Source organism: Balaenoptera borealis (assembly GCF_965194805.1).
Source record: "Balaenoptera borealis genome assembly, chromosome: X".
In the NCBI taxonomy this organism is placed as follows: Eukaryota; Metazoa; Chordata; class Mammalia; order Artiodactyla; family Balaenopteridae; genus Balaenoptera; species Balaenoptera borealis.
The window spans coordinates 113,716,590-113,742,095 of NC_138881.1; the positions used below are offsets into that span (position 1 = coordinate 113,716,590).

The 25,506-nt window shown below is 43.8% G+C and overlaps 1 protein-coding gene and 1 pseudogene across 2 annotated transcripts in view; one reads left to right on the top strand and one right to left on the bottom strand.

Annotated features, from left to right (window-relative positions):
* ADGRG4 (adhesion G protein-coupled receptor G4) overlaps nucleotides 1-25,506 on the top strand; it is a 102,341-nt gene that overhangs the window by 63,923 nt on the left and 12,912 nt on the right. The window contains 9 exon segments of the mRNA XM_082376229.1: nucleotides 2,586-2,705; nucleotides 4,074-4,119; nucleotides 6,302-6,405; nucleotides 8,461-8,568; nucleotides 8,572-8,582; nucleotides 11,257-11,548; nucleotides 14,635-14,835; nucleotides 17,721-18,096; nucleotides 25,306-25,401. Coding sequence (XP_082232355.1) covers nucleotides 2,586-2,705; nucleotides 4,074-4,119; nucleotides 6,302-6,405; nucleotides 8,461-8,568; nucleotides 8,572-8,582; nucleotides 11,257-11,548; nucleotides 14,635-14,835; nucleotides 17,721-18,096; nucleotides 25,306-25,401 — 1,354 coding nt within the window.
* LOC309620964 (grpE protein homolog 1, mitochondrial pseudogene) lies at nucleotides 22,356-24,187 on the bottom strand (annotated as a pseudogene). The gene is made up of 2 exons: nucleotides 23,909-24,187; nucleotides 22,356-23,606 (listed from the first exon to the last, which is right to left on the bottom strand). The product of its transcript is annotated as a grpE protein homolog 1, mitochondrial pseudogene (transcript).

Sequence of the window (25,506 nt, forward strand, 5' to 3'; positions counted from 1 at the left end):
TTAATGGAAATAATAGGTTGGACCCATGACAGGCCAGTTAATGAACAAATAATTTTAATAAAAATTAAGAATGTGGTTCATAGCACTCAGGCCCTTTTGGTAAGCTTGTAATTTCTGTGTATCATCTCAGATGCCATTATTTTAGTCTTAGTTTCTCTCCTTTCTTCAGAGAGCTGTGCTTGTTTTATAGAATAAAAGATAAACCTGTTTTGCATAGATTTCACACCTAATAAGTCATTTTTATTCACTAACACCTTCCACTGAAAGAGATTAAAGATCTTTGCCAAAATTAGCCTTCAGACGTCATAGTGCTAGATGAAGGAGGATTAGAAGTAGCCTACCATCAATTTCAGAACCGGAAGGGTCCTTATAATTCATCGTGTCCCATCTCCTCATTTTACCAATGAGGATATTGAGACCCAGAGAGGGGAAGGGATCTGCTGGAGGTGACACAATTTATTCATTTATTCACCCAGTTATTTATTCAGTTAGGAAATATTTATTAAATTCCTACTATGTGTCTTGTGTGGTGCTGGATAGGGGGGCGGTTCTCACATGGAAGGGGGTGACCTGAGGCTGGGACCTGGGCCACTGTTTTGGGGGAGTAAGCACTTACAAGAGATGCCACCGTTTAACTACATCCCATCCCCACCCCCAAGTTCTGAGTCTCACAGCCCTGCTTTCACACTGCTTCTTCTAACATCTTTTAATCAAAATCTTAACTGTCATTACAACATACTACCTTAAAGATCGTTGATAAGACACCATTCCTGGAAAACATGTACCTCTTCTTCCACCCCTCCACTAGCGGGCAGTCCTTGGGGAGAGGGACAAAGCACGAGGCAAGTACAATATGGCACAGGGGCTCTGGAAGCACGGGGATGGCACCTACCCCCGTGTGGGAGCTCAGGAAAGGCCAACTGTAGGAGAGGCATCAGCTGAGACCCGAGGTTGAGTACCAGCTAGAAGATGAAAAAGGGTGAGGACAAGGAGGGAGGAGTGTTTCAGGCAGAGGACACTGCTTCTGTAAAGGTTCAGGAGTGAAATAGGTACAACTGGAGCCTACAGCCGGACGGTGGAAGAGTGAGCAATGGTTTACTTCCTTTCCCTGCACAGCCGCCATTTTGTAAGTTAAGGAAATAAAGCCAGAGAGCAGGTTAATTCAGTCCTGGGTCACAGTGTGTTTCTCCAACTTTGGCCTTTTCACTACAGAAAACTACATCTCTTAGACTAAGTTGGGAGGGTTGTTAGATATCGTTTGGTCCACCTTCCTTCATGTCACCAATGTCCCAGAAAAGGGAAGGGACTATTGAGAAACAAGAGGGCCTGGGCTAGGACTTGGTCTTTTGACTGTCGGCCAGGGCACTTTCCACCGTATCTTGCTGCAGACCCTCGTCTACATCAGACCAGCCCAGAGGAATTCCTCTGGGAAGGGAGCACTGAACCATCAGGCTGGCTTTGGATGAACAGAGCTGGTCAGGAACAGGAAGTGAGTAGCTTCCTAGGGGAGCCCAAGGCTGTGTTCATAGCTCCTCATTTCTCAGTGGCTGCAGGACTCAGAAATTTGAGGGCTTGGCATCTTCTAAAAGTGGCCCAGCGGGCTCCTCAAGGGACATCTGGTCTCCACTCCTCTAGGCTTTCTTGGCAAGTGCTCAGAGGTTATGCTCCCTCTCCCTTCTGTCCTGCACCTGCCCCATCGCTCGTCTCTTCAGGTGTGCCCCAGAAATAGCATCCTCCCAGCTGCCTTGGCCTGTGCCACTTTGGCCCTGTTAATTAACAAGCTCTGCATCTCAATGGCTACATTCTATTTTGTTTCCTTTATACCAATGTTTATGAAGCATCCCTGCCCTATCATTCACCAGCTATGTGACGTTATTCAAGTTTTTGAGCCTCCCCAAGCCCCAGTTAATCTGAAAAATGCCTATGTTGTTCCAGTGAAGACTGAAGATAGTGCATGTGGAAAACACTCAACAAAGTAACTGGCTCACCGTGGGTACAAGATAAAATCCCTGCTGTGTGCTAGGCCGTGCGGGCGACACCAGGACACAATGCCTATGCTCAGAGTTCGTGGTGTCCTAGGGAGGAGGCTTGTTCCAAGCTGGATGGTAATCAACCGGTTTCCATTGCCAGTGAGGATGGAACAGGAAGAGGTTTGTAACTAACCCATGATGGGTTTATGTTCCTTGTAATGAGGGACTCCCTCAAAGTAAGTAAGGACGGGTGAGGATTAGAACTGGGATAAGCTGTGCAATGTCAGGGTCCGGAGAGTTATCTAGTAGGCAATAGTTTCACTTTGTTGCTAGTGCAGTACTGAGTAGCAGGTGCAAAACCAAAGCTCGTTGGATAGCTATTTGGATATATGGCTGGATTAATGAAATGGTCTGCTGGGTATAATTTAGACCTGATGTGAAGACAGGAGATGAGCTAAATTACCTCTAAAACTTCCTTCTTAGCTTGTGACTTTATTTTCCACATTTGTGTACCTAATGCTGTGTAGTACTTCAAAATTTTAGACTGGTGATTAACATGCCAGAAATTAGAAAGGTAGGACCTGAACTCCTCTTCCTTATATGTTTCATCTGCAGACCAAAAACGTCGCTAAAGCCTTAACCACATATGTTGTGAGTGCCAGCATTTCAGATACATCCATTCAAAACTTGGCCGACCCAGTGGTTATTACTCTGCAGCATGTTGAAGGGAACCGGGTAACACATCCATTTTCATCTCAGAATAAAAAAGCCTCAGAACCCCTCCCTGATTCTCCAGTTAAAAATAATTGGCTACTTGGGACTTCCCTGGTGGTCAAGTGGTTAAGACTCCACGCTCCCAATGCAGGGGGCCCGGGTTCGATCCCTGGTCAGGGAACTAGATCCCACATGCGTGCCGCAACTAAGAGCCCGTGTGCCACAAATAAGACCCTGCGCAGACAAATAAATATTTTTTAAAAAAACTGGCTACTTAACAGATGTGATTCCAAGACTTAATGAAAATTGTCCCATTCCAGGTAGCAGAGGTGTATTGTAATTGGGGCCTTCTAGAAATAATGCCTTAGTCTAAAGGGATAAGTAATAGTGGGTTTCTAGCACAATGGCAGATTGGCAGGGGAGTGACTGGGGGGCAGGTGGATCTTTTGGTTGTCCCATCACTCTGAATGATATTTAATTCCGTTTATTTTTGAGGGAGGCAAACAATTCAAAATAATGGAACATTTTTATCCTTTGATTTTCCATGAAGAGTATTAAAATATGTATTAATTATCACCAAAGGATTAAAACCATAGTCATATGGCATAACATAAAGAATATATTACTAAGCGATCAAATTTAGCCATGGTATAAGAATGAACTACTATTCCATTCTTTGATGTTAATGTATGTCCAGTGTGGAGTCTTAATAGCTTCCTTCATTGCCAATCTAAAAGACCATATGGTACAGCATATTTTTCATAGATCTTAATTCTAGAAGGGAAGAAGGAAGAGTGGGAGAGGGAACTTAAAAAGAAATAGATACCAAATGAAGCATGTTTAATGGGTAAGATCTCTTTATTCTGGCTGGGGCCACAGGTCTCCAAGCACCCCCCATAACCAATTTCTCATTGCCCTCCAATTCCTTGGAGATTGCAAGAGTGTTTCAGGAATGTTCACTAGGCCTAATGATAGGCGGCTCAATCTTGTATCCGTAAGGCTTGACCTCAGCTGTGAGCCCCAAATTCCATAGTTCCACAAGAAACACCCACCGCACATCAGACCTGCATTGACCATCTACAGTCTCCTCCTGGACTTTGCACCAGGAGGACGTGGCAAATTCTTATGTTACCAAATGCTTTAAAGGACACAAACCAGATCACCATGCAGCAGTAACATACTATTTTCTCACTTGTAAACCCCAAGATTCTTGGGGTTCGTTTTAAAACCAACTCACAAATGGTCCGTGTGTGTGTGTGTGTGTGTGTGTGTGTGTGTGTGTGTCTAGTGTTTGAGAAAACATTGAGAAGAAAACACTTGTGTGTAGTTGTCATTGTATGGTAACGATCACAAGAAAAGGTATTTACCTCTGATTTTTCTTTTTTCTAGAATTATGATCAAGTTCACTATGCCTTTTGGGACTTTGGGAATAACAGTAAGTATTTTTCTTAGCAAGCTTTGGCTTTGGTCCTCAGTGAGACTTTGCCCCTGACCATGTTGCTATCTGACAGTTACATGGGAGTGAGTTATACTGAAGTTACTGTCTTATCAGACCCTACAGGGAACTCTGAATGACCAAGATACAAATATGAGTTTCATATCTAATTAGGGCATGGGAGTTTTTGTAAAACTTTCTTTTTGAGAAGAGACTTATTTTGGAGATCAGGAAAAAAAATCACATAACTCAGCAAGCTGGAAGAAAGAAAGTTGCAAGACCCAGTGCAGAACAGTCTTGAGCGGTTTGAAGAAAGTTGAGGGATGAAGATCTAGCTCTTTATCTGTCTTTCCCATTAGACTTGCCACATTTTTCCTTCTTCTCTTCTACATTGACTGTGTGACCTTGGGTGGTCCATTTACTCTCTAGGGGCTTCAATCTTTTTATCTTTTCATGAAGGGGATAAGACTTTCTAGTTGGTCTCGAAGGGCCCTTCCTGCTTGGCTGGGTATGAGTCTTTGGGGACCATAAGAGAAGGGGTCGTGGAAATAATGCCATTTGCAGCAACATGGATGGACCTAGAGATTGTCACACTGAGTGAAGTAAGTCAGACAGAGAAAGACAAATACCATATGATATCGCTTATATATGGACTCTAAAAAAAAATGGTACAAATGAACTTATTTACAAAACAGAAATAGAGTCACGGATGTGAAAAATTGGTTTTTTTACATGGTTACCTAGGGGGAAAGGGAGGAGGGATAAATTGGGAGACTGGGATTGACATATACACACCACTATATATAAAATAGATAACTAACAAGGACCTACTGTATAGCAAAGGGAACTCTACTCAATATTCTGTAATAACCTATATGGGAAAAGAATCTAAAAAAAAAGTGGTTATATGTATATGTATAACTGATTCACTTTGCTGTACAGCAGAAACTAACACAATGTTGTAAATCAACTACACTCCAATAAAAATTTAAAAAAAAAAGAGAAGGGGTCGTGGAAGGGGATTGCTGAATGGGTTCCTCTTAAGCTTGTCATTGCCATTGGAATCTCCAGGGATATAGCCAAATCTCAGAGAATTCTCACACGGAAGCAATTGTCCCTGGAATGCCAGGAGTGGCTCTGGGACCAGTCCTTCCACCTGTGGAAGCTCTGCCTGGGACTTTTCCTTGTTTTAGTATCCTCGGAGTTCTGGGGAAAAAAGGGGGAAATTCTCTTCCCATTCGACTCCCTGGCATGTGGAATACTACTGATTTCCTACAACAGAGATAGCGCTGTCCTTTTCTGGTCCCCTCCAAGTCGCCCAGGATAAGATTCCCATAAAATGATAGGCTTTGTTCCCCACAACCTCAGTAAGTTGATCTGTGTGTTCATAATGCCTCTTGCTGGGCTCCTCCCAGGTCATCTTTGGCCCCTACCCCTCTGTCCATGGATCCAGAACTTCTGGAATTTATTGTCATTATCCTGGATGGACAAATTTTGACCACACTTAGCTGCCTGTCCTAGGATAACCCCTCTGGTCTAGTACTACTCTGGAGGTTTTACTCTAAACCTGGTCTAGTACGCAAGCTCTACAGGTTCTCGAGGTATGTGAGTTAGTTCTAGAACCCTGAATATGCTTAGGAGTGAGAAACTAGGCAGGTGGCAAATAGACCAGAGGCTTTAATTGGCCCTAAGGAGTTCCAGACCATCATCTGGCTTAAATGCAAAGCACTTGAGACCATTTGAATTCTGGGTTGAGCTGGTTGTTTCAGATGTTTATTCCAGTCCCGCCAAGGAGGCCCACGTGTCAGCCTATATTCCATAGCTCATGTCCTTCAAAAAGTTCTAGATCTACCTGTTTCCCCTTTGTGCTCCTTGAAAAAACAGTCCTTACTATGTCATTCCAGCATGGTGGTAGAACTGTTGTTCATCATTAGAGTCTGTCCTAATCTGTAGAAGAATGGGAAAAGTGAGAACCAAAGAAGTTATGCCATTTACGAAGTTCCCCACAAGTCAATTTTGCCTATTAGACTTAATTTAATTTCAGTGTTCAATTATACGGCTATCCTGCTGTCTTAACAAACGATACTAATTATAGCACACTTTGGAAAGGTACATATAATGAAAAGTTAAACATTTCTGAGAAAAGCAAAATTGCTTTGAAATTCCCTTCTGTAGCTTGCAGATGGGCAAGGTGGATGGAATTCGTCAGGCTGTAAAGTAAAGGAAACAAATCTAAATTACACAATCTGTCAGTGTGACCACCTCACCCATTTTGGAGTCTTAGTGGTGAGTTGTCTCTTAATCACTCCTTGATAGAATTTTGACAACTTTTATTAGATTACAGACCAGAAATATATGTGTGAACTAAGTTGTGGAAAAGTTCCATGCAAGTGGAAAAACAGCCCCCTACCTTGTTCATTCAAAGTGGAGCAAATTGAAACAAGTATGTATTTTTCTCCTTATAAAATTAATGCCTGCTTGTCAAAATTCAAACATTACAGAAAAGGTCCCTATAATCCCCCTCCCAAGAGATCACCACCTTTAACACCTTTATGTATATTCTTTCAGGTTCTTTTCCTGTGTGTATATTAATATATGTTTTTATCTTATAAAAATGGGGTCGAATTATTCATACTGTTTTTACCACTTGCTTTTCACCTAACAATATATATTGGACAGATTTCAGGCAAATACATATCCATCTACTTAATTTTTTTAAAATGCATTTATAGTATTCCATCGTGTGGATTTAACACAATGAATTTAACCAATCCCCTATAGGTAGGCATTTGAGTTGTTACGGTTTTTCTCCGTTATGAACAATGCTGTAATACACATTTTTATTTGTCTTCTAACATTGGTGTAAGCATTTCTGTAGAATAAATCGATGGAAGTAGAATTGCTTCCAATTAAAATATTAAATTTTAATAGATATTGTCTAATTGCACTGTAGGGAAGTGCATATTTTTTTAATGCTCGTGGTACTTAACCAAACAAGAGTTATCTGATCAATTCGCACACCCAGGCTTAGAGCCTCGGAGTCATTGTAAACCTTTCTGTCTCCTTCGTTTCCTATGGTCCTCCCTAACATCAGGACTTGATGCGTTTTCCTTCAAAATGCTTCTCAAATGTGTTTCCTTCTTCTCTACCCGCCCTTGAGTACTCTCTTAGTTCTCTTAAGTGACTTTATTGTATATATTATATACTAGTATCTGAATGTGTTGTGTATGAGTTGTTTCTTCTACTAATGGTAAACTCCTTGAGGGCTGAGAGTCTGTTTTATATTTTTCTTTTTCTTTTCTTACCATATCTATTCAACAAATAAGAGGTGCTCCATTGATACTTATTGAACTTTAAGAATTTTGTTTACTCCCCTGCAAATTGGTTAGAACATTGCGGCATGAGTCAAAAGACCAGGGCCCCCAGTCCAGCTCTGTCACTAACTATCTGTGTGATCTTGGTCAGGTTATTTCACTTGTTTGGACCTTACATTTGTCTTCTGAAATGTGAAAGATTGGAATAGACCAGGGTTTCTTAACCTCAGCACTATTGCTCTTCTGGGCCAAATAATTCTTTGTTGTGGGTGCCGTTTTGTGCATTCTAGGATGTTTAGCAGCATTCCTGGCCTCTACCCACTAGATGCCAGTAGCACCCTCTCCAGTTGTGACAACCAAAAATGTCTCCAGATGTTGCCACATGTCCCTGGGCAGGGGCAAAATTGTGTCCAGTTGAGAACTACCAGAGTAGACCAGCGCTTCTTAACCTTTTATGAGTCACGAAGCTCCATTACCATCTGATGAAAGCTATGGACTGTCTTCCCAGAACGATGCATACCATTCAAATAATTTTGCATACCATTTCAGGTCTTTTATGGTCCTCAGGTTAAGAAATTACTGGTTTATGTGATCTCTAAGGTCCATTTTGTCTCTTAATTTTATGAAAATTATTTGAGGTCTAAGGGAAAGGAACATTTTTTGATGTTCTGTGCAGTGTTTTGGGACGCTCAGTACAGATAATAATTCACTTTGTATCCCAAATTCACATCTATTAGTTTGGTTATGTTTGAAGTGTGGAACATGTTAATGACAATAAAACCAAGGACTAAATGTTCTTCTCGTACTGTTGATGGCTCTCCATGCCCTATACACAGCAAGTTGCACTAGGCATACTCAACCAACAATATACAGTGTTATCATATATCCATGTACATACTCTGGTCTTATAAGAGCTTTAACAGAGATGCTGTACATCCTGGGAACCTCCTGTTAGTGAGCACTGGAAGTATTTTACCATAAACTTGCCCTGGCAAATGTATAAAATACAACACATTGCACTCCCTAGGATTTATCCAGGTCTACAGTGGATGCGGTGAATGAACGGATATTAGTGCTTATAACATACATCGGATGTGGAATCTCCTCCATTTTCCTGGGAGTTGCGATAGCGACATAGGTAGCTTTTCAGTAAGTTGGTAGAGTCTTACTCTAAATTTAATTTGGTTTGATGGATGCTACTGGCATTGTAACCGTGTTCATTTCATGTTAATTTCACAACAAGGTTCTTATTCATCACAAAAGGGAGAGGTCAGATCCATTAGATTATTAAGTGGGCAGGTTAAAAACAAAACAAAACAACCAAGGCTCCTCTGAAAAAGAAAAAAGATTGTAATTAAATTTTAAAAAAGCAAGAGCTGGGATAGGGAGGGTGGGAGGGAGATGCAAGAGGGAGGAGATATGGGGATATATGTATATGTATAGCTGATTCACTCTGTTATACAGCAGAAACTAACACACCACTGTAAAGCAATTACACTCCAATAAAGATGTTTAAAAAAATCTAATGAATCAGAATTACTCAAATAAATAAATAAATAAAAAAGCAAGAGGGTTGAGATAGGAGAAGATTTCTCTAACAGGATACAAAAACACTAACCATAAAAGAAGAAGTTGACAAATCAGACTTCATTAAAATTAAGAACTTCTTTTCATCAAAAGATACCATGAAAATAGTGAAAAGGCAAACCACAGATTGGGGGAGAAGATATTCACAATGCATATATCTGATGAAGGATTTGTATGCAGAATATATAAAAACTACAGAGCAAAAGGCAAAAGAAAGACAATACACTTAATAATGGGCAAAAGACTTGAACAAGCACCTCACAAAAGAAGATATCCATGCCTAGTCCTAACCTCTACCCAAATGGCTAACAAGCATACGACAAGGTTCTTAAAATCATACTCATCAGAAAAATGCTAATCAAAACCACAATTATACTTTTATGCACCCATCAGAATGGCTAAAATTAAAAATACTGAAAATAGCAAGGGTCAACAAGGATATGGAAAACTACAAATGGCACAGACACTTTGGAAAATTCTTTGGCAATACTTAACTAAAGATAAATATCCATCAGCTGTTGACCCAGAAATTTCACTGTTAGGGAGAGATGATTGTATATGTCCACGGAAAGATATATACAAGAATATTCTGGGCTTCCCTGGTGGTGCAGTGGTTAAGAATCCGCCTGCCAAGGCAGGGGACACGGGTTCGAGCCCTGGGCCAGGAAGATCCCACATGCCGCAGAGCAATGAAGCCCGTGTGCCACAACTACTGAGCCTGTGCTCTAGAGCCCGCGAGCCACAACTACTGAGCCCATGCGCCACAACTACTGAAGCCCGGGTGCCTAGAGCCCATGCTCCGCAACAAGAGAAGCCACCGCATGAGAAGCCCATGCACCGCAATGAAGAGTAGCCCCCGCTAGCCACAACCAGAGGAAAGCCTGCGTGCAGCAACAAAGACCCAACGCAGCCAAAAAAAAAAAAAAAAAAAAAAAAAAAAAAAACTTAAAAAAAAAAAAATTCACGGCAGCTTCACTTATAGTGACCCAAAATTGGAAACAACCCCAATGTACATTAACAGTTGACTAGTTGAATAACTTGTAGTATATTCATAAAATAGAATGCTTCACAGCAGTAAAAATGAATAAACTACAGTTGGCCCTTGAACAACACGGGTTTGTTGTTCAAATAAACTGTGAGGATTCGCTTATATGCAGATTTTTTCAATAGTAAATACTACGGGGACTGCATGATTCTGGGCTGGTTGAATCCAAGGATACAGAACTGTGGATAAGGAGGAGGGACAACTATAAGTTATAAGCGGATTTTCGCTGCTCGGAAGGTCAGTGCCCCTAACTCCCAAGGCTCAACTATACTTCTACATGATATAATGTAATATCTAAATCTCATAGACAGAGTTGAGCAAAGGAAGTAAGAAAAAGAAGAGAACATGCTGTATGGTTCCATTTATTTGAAGTTCCAAGTACAGGCAAAACTAAATCTATGCGGGTAGAAGTTAAACTGTTGGTTACCTCTAGTGGAGGGTATTGAATGGGAGAAGGAATGAAGGAGCCTTCTGAGACGCTGAAAATACTCTACCTCTTGATCTGTGTGGAGGTTCCGCGGGTGTATTCATTTGTAAAGATTCATTGAGTTGCATTCTTAGGTCTTGTGTACTTTACTACTTACCTCAATTTGAAAAACCCACATACACACAAAATGAAAATTGCAAAATTTAAATCAATAGACATATAATAGAAATGAAAAAGAATCAAAGGGAAAGATGGTTTTTTTTAATTTGGAAATTACAGGATCAGTTTTCACAAGTACAATTGTGATCACTTAGTGAAACTTAAGGTCATATTTCCATGATGCCAAATACCTGGATCTTTGGAAATACCCAAGTAGCTACTTGAAGTGGTTTCCATAAGTCATCCTGCTATTTGGTCATATGTAGATCCAGCCTTGAGTCTGCTGAAGGAGTGGTGGGAGAATTGTAGTATCCAGGAAACTCTTTCCTTCCTTCTCTTCAAAAGAGAAAAAGAAACAGAAAAAAGGGGACTGCTTAGCTGAGAGAGGCTATTATTATTCCTGTCAGTGAAGGTCCATGTTTAGAATACTTTGACTCTACCTGGAAAGAGGGTGGGGGACTCGAAAATTCAGTACATATGAGGTAATATGAATAATTTAATTTTAATAGGCAGTTCTTTTATTCTTTCACTTATTATGCAGATAAAACATGGCAATGCTTGATCAAAAACAGAGACCCTACCTAACATTGTGCCTTTTCCTTTAGCAAACTTCGAAAAGATCATCCTTCCAAAATCCTGATCTACCTGTGCACAGCACTACTGATGCTAAACCTGGTATTTCTGGTCAATTCCTGGTCATCATCATTTCAGAAATCGGGCCTTTGTATCACAGCTGCTGTGGCACTTCATTACTTCCTGCTCGTTTCTTTGACTTGGATGGGTCTGGAGGCAGTCCACATGGATTTGGCTCTAGTCAAAGTCTTCAACATATACATTCCCAATTATATCCTTAAATTTTGTCTGTTTGCTTGGGGTAAGTATATCTGCCATGGTCCTTGATGTCTTTGTTTCAAGCCTGTGTCTGTCTAATTCTAGCTCCATTAGACAAATTATTTGGGACCAAATGCTGTTATTATCATAGGTAAGGAGTTAAGGATTGTTTCACTGGTGTTTGGGTGGGCATTTCTTTTTCTGTCTGTATTGCTCTATAAATTCAACTTTTAACCTCTATGGTGAGGAATCGGTCCACACATATTTACTGAGCACCTGCTTGTGTGCTGTGCTAAATACTGGATCTACAGTAGTGAACCTGTCAGCTTTTATCCTTCCCTTTACTCAAGTTACAATCCCAGCAAATGCACACGGATAGAACAGCCAACACTGAGGTAGCGCTCCATATGCCTGACGCGGTTTGAAGTGTCTCGTTTAATCTAAGTGTCTCATACTCATTTAATCTTCACAATACCTCTCTGGGAAAGGTTTCATCATTATTCCCATTTAAGAGATGAGGATGCTGAGGCACAAAGAGATTAGGTAATTTGCCAGAGTTTACACAGCTAGTAAGTGGCCGAACTGGGATTTGAACCAGGGAGTCTGTCTCCATAGTTTGGACTTTGACCTCTAGGATCCAGTCATATTGTTTAAGGGCCAGGGAAAAGACTTGCAAGATGTGAGAGGGTGCTGGCTCAGACATGCCCCCATTCACACCACGCCTCATGACTGTCACCATTCTGCTGCCCTACAGAAGCCAGGTAGGAACTCAGCATGAATAGTTCCTAATTTAAATGTCATTTCATTGGTTGGCTTTCCTGCATTTCTAACTGACATGGACCACTCAGCTCTTCCCCACCCCTTGCCTATTCAACCCGGCTTTGAGGTTCAGAAAATGTGTTGGATCCGTAAGAGATGTGTATTAAGTGAGATGCATAGGATAGCTGGGAAGATAGATTTTATCTTCCACTGCCTTGGTGAAGACAATAGCTTTGCAATTAGCTACTCATCCTTTTAATGAGTTCATTAACGTAATAAATGCTTTCTTTGGATACACGGTTAGTGCTATTACCCATGGTAATGTGGGGAGCAGAGACAGGCAAATGCTAAACAAAGCATGATCTAAAAAATGGTTTGAGTATAGTTTGGAACCCATCAGAAATACAAAGCCCAAAGCAGTCAGTACACTCCCTTTTGTGCCTGGCAACCCTCACCTCGAGTCAACTGGAAGACTGAAAAATGTTGTGGAAGAGGCTTCATGAATAATCCGGAAGGCGGATAGCCCACATCTGGCTGGCTGTGCAGGGGCTGGAAATAGCACTCAATCCCCCGGCATCACTCATCCTTGGCTTCCTCGTCCGACCCTTCTTCCTTCACCCGCTCTTTCATGTTGATATTGCCCAGGGCTGGCTTCTCATCTCTTTGATCTGCACATTCCACACACACTTTCTGGGGTGCAGGGGGAGGCAGGCAAGGCTAAGGTTTGGTAATTGGAGGCAGGAAAAACTTGAGGAGTGTCAAGTACACACCCAAGCCAAGGCCAAGCCAAGGTGAAGGCCTGACCGGCTCAACCAGTAAAGATACAACGAGCCGCTTTCAGACTCAGTTGATGACTTATATAGACGGTGAAAAGACAGGTAGCTAAAGCTGCCAGCTCCCAGGTCCTTTCTCCCCACACTATAAAGAACGACACCCAAACAAAAGACAGCAGATGGCTGCCGCACGAGTTGCAGGATTCCCTGCTGGTGACTAGCCAGCTCCCAGGTGAAGCTATGTGGTTTCTATTGTGCAGCTCTGTTCTGAGGGTGCAGGGTGCAAAGCCCCACCCTGCCTCAGAGCCCGGGAGGCGATGAGAAGCTGCATCATGACAGCCTTCTGGAGGACGTGGGGAGAAGAGTAGGAGATGGCCTCAGAGCCCCTCCTCACAGGCCTGCCTCGTCTTCTCGAATTCGTGGAGGATCACAAGGCATTCCACCAAAATTCAGATCAGTCGTGGTCCAAGCCTTTGCCTGCTCGGTCTCCGGATCCCTGCGAGGTTGGCCAGGGAGCTACTGCAGAGCTGGCCCGCTACAGGGAATCTCAGAGCATTTAAATATTAGACAAATGCAATCAACTGTTAGGAAAATAAATATTAGCTTCTGTTTGTGTTTGAAGTTCTGTCTTCCTAATGCCAAAGCAACCTGTTGAAAAGGTTTCATTCCTTTATTTAAATCCCTGGTCGAAGGCAGTAGATTTATTTGTCCACATTTTTTAATAACCAGTAGGCATCTTTTTTGTTTTAATTAGCAAAGTGTTAACACAGCTTGGGGACTGTCTCACAGCTTTCTTCCTAAATGCGAGACCTCCCTCCATCCCTCCCTTCCGGCCCCCAACAGGTGTTTCTTTCATCTGCATTGTGCTGGGCCCTGTGCTAGGTGTGCCACACACAGAGCAGAAGCGATTGTCCTGTTAATCACAGGATAGGACAATGGAGGATTTCTTAAGATGCTTGGCACTCTGGGGTTTGAAACAGCTTTGGAAAGTATCTTACAAAACCCCTAAAACGTGTGCAGGTGTTATGCTTCTAGTTTAGGAGAAATACATTGTGAAAAAGAAAGAAGTCTTTTAAGTTTTGCAAATGTACACGTAATTGGATTTTTAAACCCTGTGTCTATACTCATGTCACTTTTGACCACTTTGACTGAACTGATTGCTTTATTATACTCGGGCTGAATTGACTGATCGTTAACTGGTCGATCTAGTCAAAATGTCAAACTAGTAACGAGCGTGGAAACAGCTCCCCTGTCAGAAAAGCACTGAAAGCTGCAGCCGATTGCCTGTGCCCTTCCTCCAAGGTGGCCTAGACAAAAAGAGACCGGGAACTAAGGGGCAGTATTGAAAGAGAGACAAATTGGCAGCCGATCCTCTGAGAAGAAATGCTTTATGCAAACTTGCATTCCCATGAACTAGATGTGCCAAGTTGATTTTTGGCACTTGTGCTATTTTTAATAACCAGTGGGTGTTGTACTGAAGCCATTGGCATGCTGTCTACTTTAGCAGATTGGAGAACTCCTAGAAATGTTTAACCTGGAAGAATTCACAAACATTTTGCAAACAATGGTATTTTGATGCCCGCACATCTGTGGCTCATTTAAAGTGTCTTAATGTATCAGCGCCAGCAGTCATTGATCAGGAGCTCTCCCACTTCCTCATGGGATGCCTTTGGCTTGCTTTCTCACTCTCGGAATCCCAGCGGCTGCGGTGGTGATCATCCTCAGTGGGAAGAAAGATCTGTATGGGACTCCGAGCTCAACGACTCCATTGTAAGTACCAGCGTCTCTGCTTCTCCAGTGGTGATGTTCTTGACCATCAGGGTACGGTGAGGTGCTCCCTGGCCTGGGGCTTGGTCTTGACACTGGCTTCAGGGAGGAAATTGGCCTCAGCCTTTTTACCCTAACAAAGTCATGGGCACACTGATATAATGGTTAGGTGTCTGCGCTCAGGATGACCTTGGTCAACTTACTTTACCTCTTCCTTCCATTTCCTCCTCTGGGAAACGGGGATAATAACGTTTGCTCTCAGTGTTGGGTGCAGATTAAAATGACACCATGTATATAAAGTGCTCAGCATGTGGCCTGTTCCATTGGTGCTACATATCTGGCAGCGATTATTAATTAATGAATAGTTTATTTATCTATTTATTTATTTAATTTTTGGACTGGTAAAGAACTCTCAAATTTATTAAATGGGACTATAATAATGATGTAAATACAATGCAAGAAAACATAATAAAAGAAATCGGCATTATAGACATCTGGCAGCTATCATGATTAGAAAGCTTGCAGAACTTAGGAGTTGGAGCGGCCACTATAACGAAATACTGAAACGGGTTGGAAAACATCTCTGTATTTCAACGACAAAGGTCTCTGCTGAAGAAGACTCCACCACTTTCCTTTGTAAATTGGCTCAGCTTTGTTGTCCTTTTCTTTCTTTCTTTTTCTCTGCTCTTTTTGATATATAAGCCCATCTCTTTGGTTCTCTCAACCATAGGTGCCAGAGAGTAGCTATTCAAGTCACTCTACCTCTCCAGAACCTTCTTTTACAGGCCTGTAGGTAGTTACCATGCAGTCCTTCAGACTGCACAACCTCACTTTACACTTTGGATTGTTTTTTACTTAACCGTATCCATTCTCTGTATCGTAGCCTCTCAAGTTCTTTTTCACTATAGAGTTCCTCTCCCACTGGACTGGAATCAAATGCACAAGGTCTTGCCCTCCAAACTTCTCCGTCTTTCATATTGAGATGACAGTTTCCAGAGGGTCAAAATTATATTGCCCCTGCCAGCAGATGCCTTGTAATTATAATTGCTCCTTATCCTTTTTCTCTCTCCCTTTTCTCTTCCCTTCCTTTTCAGCTCCTCCTCCATCCTCCCTCCTTGCTTGTTTTGTGACTTAAAGGGTCCCCAGTGTCTATCTAATGGTGATTCTTCTTCAAAGATCAAAAGCAAAAGCAAAACCAGAACAAAACCAACTCCACTCCCCCTGAATAAAGCCCTTTCATATGTGAATTGGTTAGTAAGAGGCAGACTGCTCTAAGAGCTTTAAAAAAATAATTATATTTTGAAGAAGTAATACATGCACACGGTAGAAAATTCAAATGTACAAAAGGGTAGAGGATGAAAAGTAAAGTCCACTCCCAACACCAAGCTTCCCAGTTTCCGTCCCTTGATGCAACTCTTATTACCAACAATTGAATTTGTGTCTCTTGTACACTTTGTCACCCAAATAGTAGATATACACTGTTTCGTACTTAACAATATGTCTTGGAGATGATTCTCTAACCAAATATATAGCACCACCTTTTTAAAAGAGTTTTCTATAGCCTCTTTTAAGGCTGAAGATGATATTCAGGGAAACTTAAGTTTTTTTGACCACGAAGTTGAATGTCTTTATTGTTATAAGCCACAGACATTTTGCAATGAATGCCCAATTCATTGCACTTCAGATTGGCTAATAAGCACGTGCAGGAATGCAGCAGCAATATTTATTAAATCTAAAATCTTTTTGAAAATTTATTTTTTAAAAATATTTATTTATTTATTTATTTATTTTGGCTGTGCTGGGTCTTAGTTGCGGCACGCGGGATCTTTAGTTCCAGCATGCAGACTTCTTAGTTGCAGCACGCATGTGGGATCTAGTTCCCCGACCAGGGCTCAAACTGGGGCCCCCTGCATTGGGAGTGTGGAGTCTTACCCACTGGACCACCAGGGAAGTCCTGAAAATTTATTTTATTGAAGTAAAGTTGATTTACAGTGTTGTGTTAATTTCTGGTGTATGGCAAAGTGATTCAGTTATACATATATATAATAGTTTGCATTCGCTAATCCCAAACTCCCAATCCATCCCTCCCCCATCCCCCATCCCCCCTGGCAACTATAAATATGGGGAACCCTAAGTATTAGATTCTATTAGAGCAATTAAATGCTTTCCCCCTACTCCCTTGTGACCCACACAAACATACACAAACTCACGTACACATGAAAGTATCCACACCAACATGAACAATATGACCACAGGGGATAGTCCTAGCTCTGGAAAAGAGGTCTCAGCTAAGTTGACACACAGTTAAATTAGTGAAGCTTGTCTATGTTCAAAACTCAGAGGTAATGCATGTAGTAATTGGAAATGTTATGAGATGAAGTATCTGTTCATATAAATCACTGCATAATTCTTCTTTAATAGATAATGTAAAGCCATTAATCAATCCAGTGGCCAGTGTTGCCTTTTGGAGTTCAAACCTCTAGCTGTGGTGCGGGGTTGAAAGTAAACATCATATTTGAAAGCAATACAGTTAGAGCTGTCTTCTTTTTGTTGAATTTTCATTAACTCTGATGATCTCATCGCTCTGTGATATAGCAGTCCAAAAAGCCAGTCATTACCCATGTCCTTTCACTGTGAAATTTATCATGCAAAGCAGAATTTATCCTGCAAATAAAAGCTCAGGTGTAAGCCACTTCGGGGGGAATTACATAATTTGTTTTTCTGCTATTGAAGAAGAGAATAGCCGCCCAGGGAATTGGACTGAGCGGTTTCTGCACGTGTAGGGCAGAAATATCCTCTAGGATTTTTAACTTGACGCTGGGAAGAACCCTGGACTGGGGCTCAGGAGACTGGGGTTCTGGTCTCAGCTCTGCCCGCAGTGAGCATGAGTGAACTCTATCGAGTTGGTTTACACTCTAGGCCTAGGTGTTCTCGTGTGAAATGAAACTGACTCAGTGATCCTCAGAGTCTTATTAAAAATAGGAGTTTATGTTTCTCTACCTCACAATGGCCTTCTCTCCTTGGTCTCGTCCAGCTGTTGGATTAAAGATGATCCTATCTTTTACATCTCAGTGGTGGCTTATTTTTGCCTCATATTTCTCATGAATCTCTCCACGTTCTGCACTGTTCTTGTTCAACTGAATTCCGTGAAATCCCAAAGCCAGAAGACTCGACGGAAGATGATCCTGCATCACCTCAAAGGCACAACCAGCCTGACATTCTTACTTGGCCTCACCTGGGGGTTTGCCTTTTTTGCCTGGGGAGCTGTGAGGATCCTTTTCTTGTATCTTTTTGCCATTTTTAACACTTTGCAAGGTAACTGTTGCTTCTCTGTACTTTCTCAGGCTAGCTAAACCTCCATCAAAGTTTTTGCTGCTTTGGAAAATCTTACCTTTAGTATTCAGTATTTTTTCAAAGGAGGAAAAAATAATCCAAGAGGCCTCTGCTGTCAATGACTGACAGGCAGCCACTAGAAACACCGGCTAGATGTTAGGGCTTCATTAAATGAGCCCACTCTCTCTTACTCAGGGATGTAGAGAGAAATCCAGATAGCGAACTCAACTCCAGCTAGTTGGCCATGTCTCTATCGAACACTGATTGGCAGTACACCCTACAGTATTCATTACATCAACACATTGTGCTCGTAAGTGTACAGATTCACACTTGTGTTGACATTTTGAAGTACATAATCCCATGGAACATAGCAATTACTGGACAGTAGAAACATTAAACTGTTGACCCCATAGACTCTGGCTGCATCAGATATCCTCATATTGTGGGAAGGAGCCAGGTTAGGAAATTGTAGAGCCGTAGAGGACTGAACGTGGAGCTCAAAGAGCAGTGGGCCACGGCAAGAAGCCAAGGTTCTGGTCTTGGTTTTGCTACAAATCAGTCTTGAAAAAGTCACCACAGCTGGTTGAATTAGATGATCCTGAACTAATGACTCTATAGCTCTTTAGTCTCCTGTCTGTTTTCTGGTGAAAGGAACAAATGATTAATGAAGTTATTAAATGGTAGGCCAAAGATGGCATGAGAAGTAAAAGGTAGGGCTCTGGTTAATACACCTCTGAGTAATTGCTGCTGTTCATTATAATCTGATGTTGCCTATTTAAACATCTTGGCAGGAAGAAGCATGCAGAATGATTTCCTGGGGGTCTCAAAGTCCACCCCATGCTCTTATCCTCAAGTTTGGCCCAGCTCATTTGGGGTACTGGGGCAGGCTGTGAGTCGACTTGGGCAGTCCATTGAGTTAAGGTCTCCCTTATTGCTCTTAACTACTTATTCATTCAATAAGCCCTTTTACCAGAGTACAGGGAACCGGTGGTCCCATAGGGTGCTTCAGTAAGAAAGAGTTCTATGGTCAAAGAAATTTGGGAAATGCAGAAAACTACCCCTCCCCATTCTTTTTTTTTTTTTTTAAAGTATTTGTTTATTTATTTATTTATGGCTGTGTCGGGTCTTCGTTTCTGTGCGAGGGCTTTCTCTAGTTGTGGCAAGCGGGGGCCACTCTTCATCGCGGTGCGCGGGCCTCTCACTATCGTGGCCTCTCTTGTTGCGGAGCAGAGGCTCCAGACGCTCAGGCTCAGTAGTTGTGGCTCACGGGCCCAGTTGCTCCGCGGCATGTGGGATCTTCCCAGACCAGGGCTCGAACCCGTGTCCCCTGCATTGGCAGGCAGATTCTCAACCACTGCGCCACCAGGGAAGCCCCCCCTCCCCATTCTTGAAGTGACACAATGTTCATTAGCATGGTACAAGCTCTGAGAAATTCTGCTGGGGGAAAAAAATCTTTAAAAATTTGTTTTAAATTTAACATTTTAAAAACCTCAGAATCCTTTGTTATTGTGGTTGTTAACCCCTGAGGAACCTTGGGAAATATGAGTTGCTCTGCAGTTATTATAGTCCAGGCATTGGCAAGGTGCTGCAGGGCATGGGGGAAAAATCCAAAATAAAGTATACTCTTTGACGGCAAGTTCTGTGATCCAAGAAACCATCTCATTTTAGAGCAATGCAGTGTATCAATTGGAACTTTTGTCCCACTGGATTCCACCAACCTTACATAGTCAATTCTGATTGGAATATAAAGAGACACAAAATATGTTGTTCTTCGTCCACGTGCCATCTTTATTCTTTCTGACACTAGGGACAGAATTTTTAGGAGCTCTCCACACTACTCTCATGTGGTTTCCTTTGAGGCTACCAGCACTTGGTTGTATCTTAGATCGTCAACCGAGGCCCCGGTGATGGTTCTACACTTTACCTCTTGACTTTACCTGGCCTCCGCTGAGATAGCTTGGTCTCAGTAGCATGATGCTTTGAGAATGAAGCTGCCTTGCTCTAGAATGTGGACAGAGGTAGATTCGTGAACTAGGTGCCTGTGTGGATTTCTTCCTAAGCAGTAGCTCCAGGCTACTCTTGGTCTCACGAGTTCTGAGGAGAAACACACTCAACCTTATGGAAAGAGGGGTTAAAGGAGTAGCTGACAAAAGAACCAGAAAGCAAAGAAGTTTAGAGCTTAAAGCAGGCGAGGAGTGTTTTTTGCAAAAACAGCATGTGCTTCATTCCTGTGGTGGAAGGAGAGAGTCGTGTCTAAGCGGGAAGCCTGGATGGGTAGATGCAGAATCCAATGGGAGATCTCCTGAGGATGAAAACCAAAGCCCAGATCCAACATCAACAGAGCCAAGCTGTCTCCGTCTGTCAGAGGCGCTTTATGTCAATCAAGCACCAAGCCTTGCTAGTTCCTAGTCCTGCCTACAAGGTAGAATGTGCCATCTTGCAGAAGGGGGTGTTTTCAGAGCTCTGAGTTTCAAACTCGAGTTCCATAGACACACACACACACACACAGGTCCCAAATATTCAAAACAAGAATGCAATGAAACAAGTGAACAAATTAGCCATTTAAAAGACAGATGGCAAGTTTGTAATTCTGGCTGAAGGGGGTTGCCCTGTGGTCAAGTGTGAAAAAATGATGCTCTTGATGAGCCATTTCTGAAGAAGGGATGCACAAATAAAAATACAGGTGACAAAAACCTGACATCTTCCCTCCTGCCTATGTGCCAGTGAGTAAGCAGATCAATCTGTTATTGGAAAGAAAAAGGAAGGCTGTCAGGAAGAAAGGGCGAGCTGGCAGGCAGCTCATTGGAATTCACAGAATAACCTTTAAGTCTGAGAACTAGCTAAACTCCATGCAGGAAATCAGAGCAGTAAGATGGGCTGGTTGTCACTGCGGCCCCTTGTCCCTGCTGAAGCTGAAGGAGTTTTACCTGCTCGGAGACTGGGATTTGCTCTCATCAGGCTGCCGGACCACCTTCCAGGTAGCTGCTACTCAGGAAAAGAGTGAAGGCTGCTGGCTTCCTCGCCACTGTTGTTTGGTTACAAATGGAGATAAAGCCCTCAGGGGAGGTAGTGAGACTTGTCACTTGTCACCGTTTAGCCTCCAGATTGCTGCCTCCCACCTGGAATCAGAGAGTCTCAGTGCTGGGGCCAGGTCTTCCCAATCCAACTTCCCATCAAGTGACAGGAAGTCACAAGCCACCACTCGAAACGTCCCAGAGACAGAGAGCTCCCTACTACATAAAGCAGAGCATTTAACGTCCCTTTTCTCTTCTTTCTTTTTTTAAATTGAACTATAGTTGCTCTACAATATTGTATGTTACAGGTGTACAGTATAGTGATTCACAGTTCTTAAAGGTTACACTCCATTTAGAGTTATTATAAAATATTGGCTCTATTCCCTGTGTTGCACAATATATACTTAGAGCTTATTTATTTTACACATAGTGCTTTGTACCTCTTCGTCCCCTACCCATCCCTCTCCCCACTGGTAACCACTAGTTTTAATGTCTCTTTTTTTTAAATTTGAAATATATTTGACATATAACATTGTGTAAATTTAAGGTGTACAACGTGTTGATTTGACACATTGTATATTGTAATACAATTGCCGTTGTAGCTTCTAATCAGCTCTGAATCTTATCTGGGTCATCCTTTCCCGGGGGGTGGGTTGGAGAGAGAGAGAGAGAGAATAACGTCTTTTATAACCTAATCTTGGAAGGGACATGCCATCACTTCTGCCATATTCTTTTTTTTTTTTTTTTTGCCAAAAATAAATAAATTTATAAAAAGGAAAGGGGGGGAAATTTCTTGAAATGGTATAAATTGGAATTTTAATTATGGGAATATTACCTACACCTTTCAAATCGACTGCCCACCTTTTTTGTGCAGTAAATCGAAGTAATAGTATTGACCTTTAATCCCAGAAGTACCTCTTAGAAGCAAAGCTAGTGGAAGGTTATTTTTTTCCCTCGTTTATAGGAGTACCTCAATCATTCAACTTTTCCCCTAATGTGAGGAACGGAGGGTCCTATGGCGAGTCACAGGGTCAGTGCCTGCCGGTCGTGTGTCCTTGTTGCTGCTCCTGAGTGTCCACGGTCCCCTTCTGGGACAGAAGCCAACACGTTTGCGTGTGTCAGGCACACAGCTGCAGGATTTGAGCAAAGACGTGGGAAGCTAAGTCACACTTTGCTTAGTAAGGGTCTCCTTCCTCTCCTCCACCAAAGCACACAGCTAGCAGAACGTAGGAAAATAAACAACAGGGCTTTAATCCTCTGAAATAAAATTTTAAATTTAACATTTAAAACATACCAAGCACGCAGTCCTCAGATTTCTAAGAAAGTCCATCTTACTAGGGAAAGTACCTTCTGGTCATTAGTAACAAGTTGGGTATAGATTTAAACCTTTCTATAAAGAGATGAACAAAACAGGACAAAAGTAACTGAGTGTGTCAAATTCAGTTACTGGCAAAATAAGGAGGTGAGGACGTTAGGGTGTGCCCGCGGGTCTCACATCTCCCAAAGCCAGAAGACGATCGCTCTCAGCAGCGAGATAGTAACTGATCATAAACGAACTCAAATACGTTCTTCACCAAGGGCATCGTACAATTTTTCTTAGCAAGAAAAATGTTTAAACTCTTGCCTTGCCTTCACTGAGTGACGGGCTAAGCAGTCCAGGAACTCGCGTGCTACAGTGAGACGCAGTGCAGCTGGCGCAGCCAGCTAGCAAACAGCAGGATTCCTGAAGACCTTTTATTCATTTGAAATACTCTGACGTCACCAGAGTCTGAGCAGAAACGGCGTTTTTCCCGATACCCTAGGGTCCGGTAGCGTCCCACCGGCCTGTCCTGTAAGCACGTGGAACTAGTAACTCCCGAATGTTCATTAACACAACTGTGCAACTGGCTTACTTCCTGTCCAGCCACTGGTCACTAAAGCCTGGCAACAAGGTTTAGGAAAAGGTCAAGCGCACCCGCAGATGAGAAAAGATGAAGCGGCCTGAGTCAACGAGTGATCCTAACAAAGCCCCGGAGCCCGTGAGGGGCACTAAGCCTCCTTCACCGCCCCAACCAGGGCGGGTCTCAGGGTGCACCCGTGCAGCTTGTACCCCACTTTGTTAACGAGCACCACCATGCCCGGCTCCTTGCCCTCAACCGGCATGTGGAACAAGGCCTCGTGCTCGTAGGGGTTGAACTTGGCCCCCGCGGGGTTCAGCTGGAGTAAGCCATGCTTCCTGAACACCTTCTGGATCTGGACCTCAGTCATCACAAGCCTCTCGTAGAGGTTCTTCAGGTGTGGGTTATCGTCTCTAATCTCCTCCTTTGGGACACACTGTGTTGCCTTCTCCAGAATGTCTGCCACCTCCAGCAAGTCCTTGCAGAAGCCCTGAATGCCATATAGTTTCGCCTCCTCCACCAATTTTTGGCTCCTCTGCCGCAAGTTCTCAGTATCTGCTAAAGCTCGCTTATATTTTTCCTGAGTGGACAGCTTTGGCCTCTACGCCACAGAAGAGGAAAAACCCCATCAATGAACCTTTGGTATTGTTAACATTGCCCAGATGTGATTCAGCTGAAACATTTATTGTGTACTAATCATCTGAATTCTGGTATCTTCCTCATTTTGCACCAACTTTTCCTGTAATCGCATCCATCTCCTGGAATTTCTATTTTTCGTGTGCACCAGGTTACTGTGTTCAGCCTTCAGGCGATTCCAGTGCCGTGGTTAAGAGCAAGGCCTCCCAGGCTCAGGCCCTCGCCCTGCCACTCAGTGGCCAGGTGACCCTGGGAAGTTTACCAAACCGTCCTGGACCTCAGTTTCCTCATCATGGTCTCCTTTAGCTGCTCTTCCAGCTTGACCTTCTCTTCCATCAGTGTCTTCTCTGCAGAGGGCAGATCTGTCTTCTGTTCCTTCTGACCCACGTCCTCTTCCAAGTTCTGGCCATTGTTCTTCTGTTTTGTAGCTGTGCACAGCAGCCGAGGAGAGGACTTGAGCAAAGAGGCCTTTTCACGCGGGCTTTCCAGGTGGGCTTGTTCCCACACAATTCTACACCATGTATCAGGCTGGAATCGCAGCTGCATCCCTGCGCACTACCGTAGTCCGCGCTGCCCGGCGCGGTCTCCCCATCACTCAAGCAGCTCCTGCGGGGAAAGTCCAGCTCCTGCTCTGCGCACCTTCTACCCAACCTGTCTTCTACCAGATAACCTGGTTCTGGGAAACTCCCCCAACGCCGAAGGTGCTGAGCACTCGCTAAACTAACTTACGAAGCTAGACTTTGAAAAGGAGAAACCGCAGGTTTAAAAAAAAACACGAAAGAAGAAAAGCCAAGGTGAGGGCACTGCCTCGTGACCCCCGCCGCGGAGTCACCGCTCTTGTCGAAATAAGCCGCTGTCCCCACGGCGGGGCAGGCGCCGCTGCCCTCCTGACCTCAGGCTCCGGGGCACGCGGAGGTGGACGAGGACTCGGGCCGAGCGGAAGGAGCCAGCGCGCCGCCGCCCCGCGCCCCGGGGACCCGCACACGCGGCCGCCTCGCGCCGGCCTGGGCTCGCGCGGGGCGCGGGGCGCGGGGCGCGGGGCGCGGGGCGCGGGGCGCGGGGCGCGGGGCGCGGGGCGCGGGGCGCGGGGCGCGGGGCGCGGGGCGCGGGGCGCGGGGCGCGGGGCGCCGTCCCACCCTCCCCGGGCCTGCTGCGCAGGGCAGCCCCGCGGTGTCCGCGCCCCGCGTGGGGGAACCGCCGCCCACAGCGCCCGGGCCGGAGCCGGGCAGGGCTCGGGTCGGAGCGGACAGGGGTGGCACGCGCACCGCGCCCTTCCTCAGCCCGGGCAGCCGGCGCCCCTTACCTCTCTGCCATATTCTATTGGTACAACATGGGAGGAGACTACATAAGGATGTGAATGGCGGGATGTGGGCATCATTGAGAGCCATCGCAGAGGCTGGTTCCCATTGCAGACCTTATCTCTCAAGCTCTAGGACAGACAGCAGCCCCGGAGGAAAACTGCGGTTGACATGAAACCTTGATACAGACCTTCTTGCTAGCACTGCCATTCAGAGGGAGGCTAGAAAGGTGACCTCAGAAAGCTGGTAATGGCCTTGGGGTTCCTTAGAAGGAGTATTGATGGTGACAAGAGTAGGCTTGAGTCTAGGCATTGGTGACAGCGAGTGAAAGAAGCTGAAACAGACTGACCTTCTTCTCCTGGCTAGGGTTCCTCATTTTTGTGTTCCACGGGGTGATGAAGGGGCATGCGCCGGAGCAGTGGCAGCTGCTTTTCTGTTGCGGGTGGTTGCGACTGGATACTGGTAAGACGCCATTTGGGGCAAGGTATTGAATTTACAAGTCTTCCAAACTGATGAGATTTACTTGTCTCCTGACTTGAGTTCATACACCAGCAGCATCAAATGGAG